This window comes from Austrofundulus limnaeus, unplaced genomic scaffold, assembly GCF_001266775.1.
Source record: "Austrofundulus limnaeus strain Quisiro unplaced genomic scaffold, Austrofundulus_limnaeus-1.0 Scaffold1010, whole genome shotgun sequence".
NCBI lineage: Eukaryota > Metazoa > Chordata > Actinopteri > Cyprinodontiformes > Rivulidae > Austrofundulus > Austrofundulus limnaeus.
Window position 1 is genome coordinate 6,642 of NW_013953412.1, and position 1,967 is coordinate 8,608.

General features: G+C 39.4%; 1 protein-coding gene across 1 annotated transcript in view; it reads left to right on the forward strand.

Moving 5' to 3' along the window:
* The window catches only part of LOC106533735 (dystrophin), a gene marked incomplete at both ends in the record, with an annotated part of 132,044 nt that overhangs the window by 4,616 nt on the left and 125,461 nt on the right, over positions 1-1,967 (forward strand). Inside the window, 1 exon segment of the mRNA XM_014030160.1 lies at positions 1,289-1,450. Coding sequence (XP_013885614.1) covers positions 1,289-1,450 — 162 coding nt within the window.

Consider the following 1,967-nt stretch of genomic DNA (forward strand, 5'->3'; position numbering starts at 1 on the left):
GGATAGCCCACAGACATACCATAAACATTTCTAGGACCCATAATTGGTCTCCTTTAATCGTTCTTTTCCCAGGATGGATTGTACAACATGTAAATTTTATGTTGTTTTAAACAAAGATCTAGCTGCACAGTTTGAATATATGAATCAGTCTTATTGGTTTGACCAGGGCTGCTGTAGCTTTGTGGTCTTTGTGACACTGTGGGATCAGGTCAAGGTTGCGTGGTGTAAACTATTAGCCAGACCTGTGGGAGTTACATTGTGTACAAGAACAGAGGTAGGGTTTTTGTTTGTTTGGGGCTGATCCTGGTGAGCAGAGGGAGCAGTTTTATCCACAGATATTTCTTACACCTAGATACAGCAACTCACTAATTGATGTTAGTACCTCAGTTAATGTTTTAGGTTATACAGTTCACAAGACGGACAGATGGAGTGATTCCAGTTCCCCACTTCACTTTGTAACGATGGACAGAAACAACAGAGAGGTCCAAGAAACTTAACGATCTACAAAGAAGTCTTTTCTGAATAATTTAACATACAACTTATTTGAATGTTTCACTATTTGCCATGGTCTAGAAAAAAATGCCACCCTTTTATGGAAAAAAAATATTTAAAGGGATCCCCGATTAGTTGTAACTTTAGACTATTTGATAAACATACAGTATACTGTTTCAGATCATGTAACTGCCAGGCCCCTGGGACAAAAGAAAGAAAAATAACAGTGATAAATTACAATGATGAGTGATTAATCCTAGCAGATCGTGTCCTGGTCATAAAACATTACTATCAAACGCTGATGTCATGGAGTCAGCTAAATGTCTTATAACCTGACCTAAATAAGAACAGATCTTTATTTATCCATTACAGCTCTCACATAAATAAAAATATTCCTGATGTTGAGAACAATCCAGCAACCACCAAGTCTCATGTCAGCCATGAACTGTGAACTGCTGGAACTTCATGAAGCCAGTTGTACATCACCAGGAAGGTTGYTGACCAAGAAAGAAGCTCCTGACCCCAAAGTGACACCTTCAGACTTAATGTCCTCTGAACAAAGGTTTTATTGTCTGATGAGACAGAAACTGGGCCACAGTCAACCAGTTGTGTGTTACTTTTTCCTAACTGCACATCAATCCACACAATGATAGATGCTTCACAGGTAAARTCAGGTTCCTAAGAGCAGAACAACCAATATATCCAGACTTCCTTCTTTGAGTGAACTTCAATGGTGGAAATAGTTAAAATAGCTGAAAAAGCTGCTTGATGYTAACRTTGTTTCYTGTCTCCTCAGGCAGCGCTGAGGCAGAAGGAGCTGGAGAAAAGTCTCCGGCAGGCCCAGGAGAACGACAAGCTGCTCAGAGACATCCAGGAGTCCTTGGCCAACACGGACCGTCACCTCACCTCGTACCTCTCTGACCACATCGATGCCCAGCAGATACCTCAGGAAGCTCAGGTGGCCAAACATCAACTGTTTGTTGGTGGTGGAACTGGTCTGTGTGCTCACCTTTGTTTCCTTGAAATGTTCCCTTAACACCAGTRGTGGGCATGGTTCTGCTGACCTGCTGACAGCTAATAGTGAAGCTAACTTTTTGTTTAGCAGATTAGCATTTGACTAACGCTAAAAACTGTTAGCGGAGCAATTAACTTCCATTAAGTTTAGGTCTTCGTTTTTTAGATCTGCTAACAATTTCCTGTCTGCTGTGGTAGTTTATACTTAACAAAGAACTAAACAAGATAGCAGAGCTAACTCTTCATTTAGCAGACTAGATTTTTGCTAATGTTTGGAAACCATTGTAGGGGTATTAAACGCCAGAATTCTAAAATGGATAATTTGTGAATTATTTAAATACGCAAATTATCTTTTTCCTCGGGGCACCACTAAAGTTTTTTTTATAGTAAAACTTCAGAAAAACTTTTCTATTAATATTCAATCTCTAAATATGAAGGCGTTTAATTCTTTCAGTTTAATG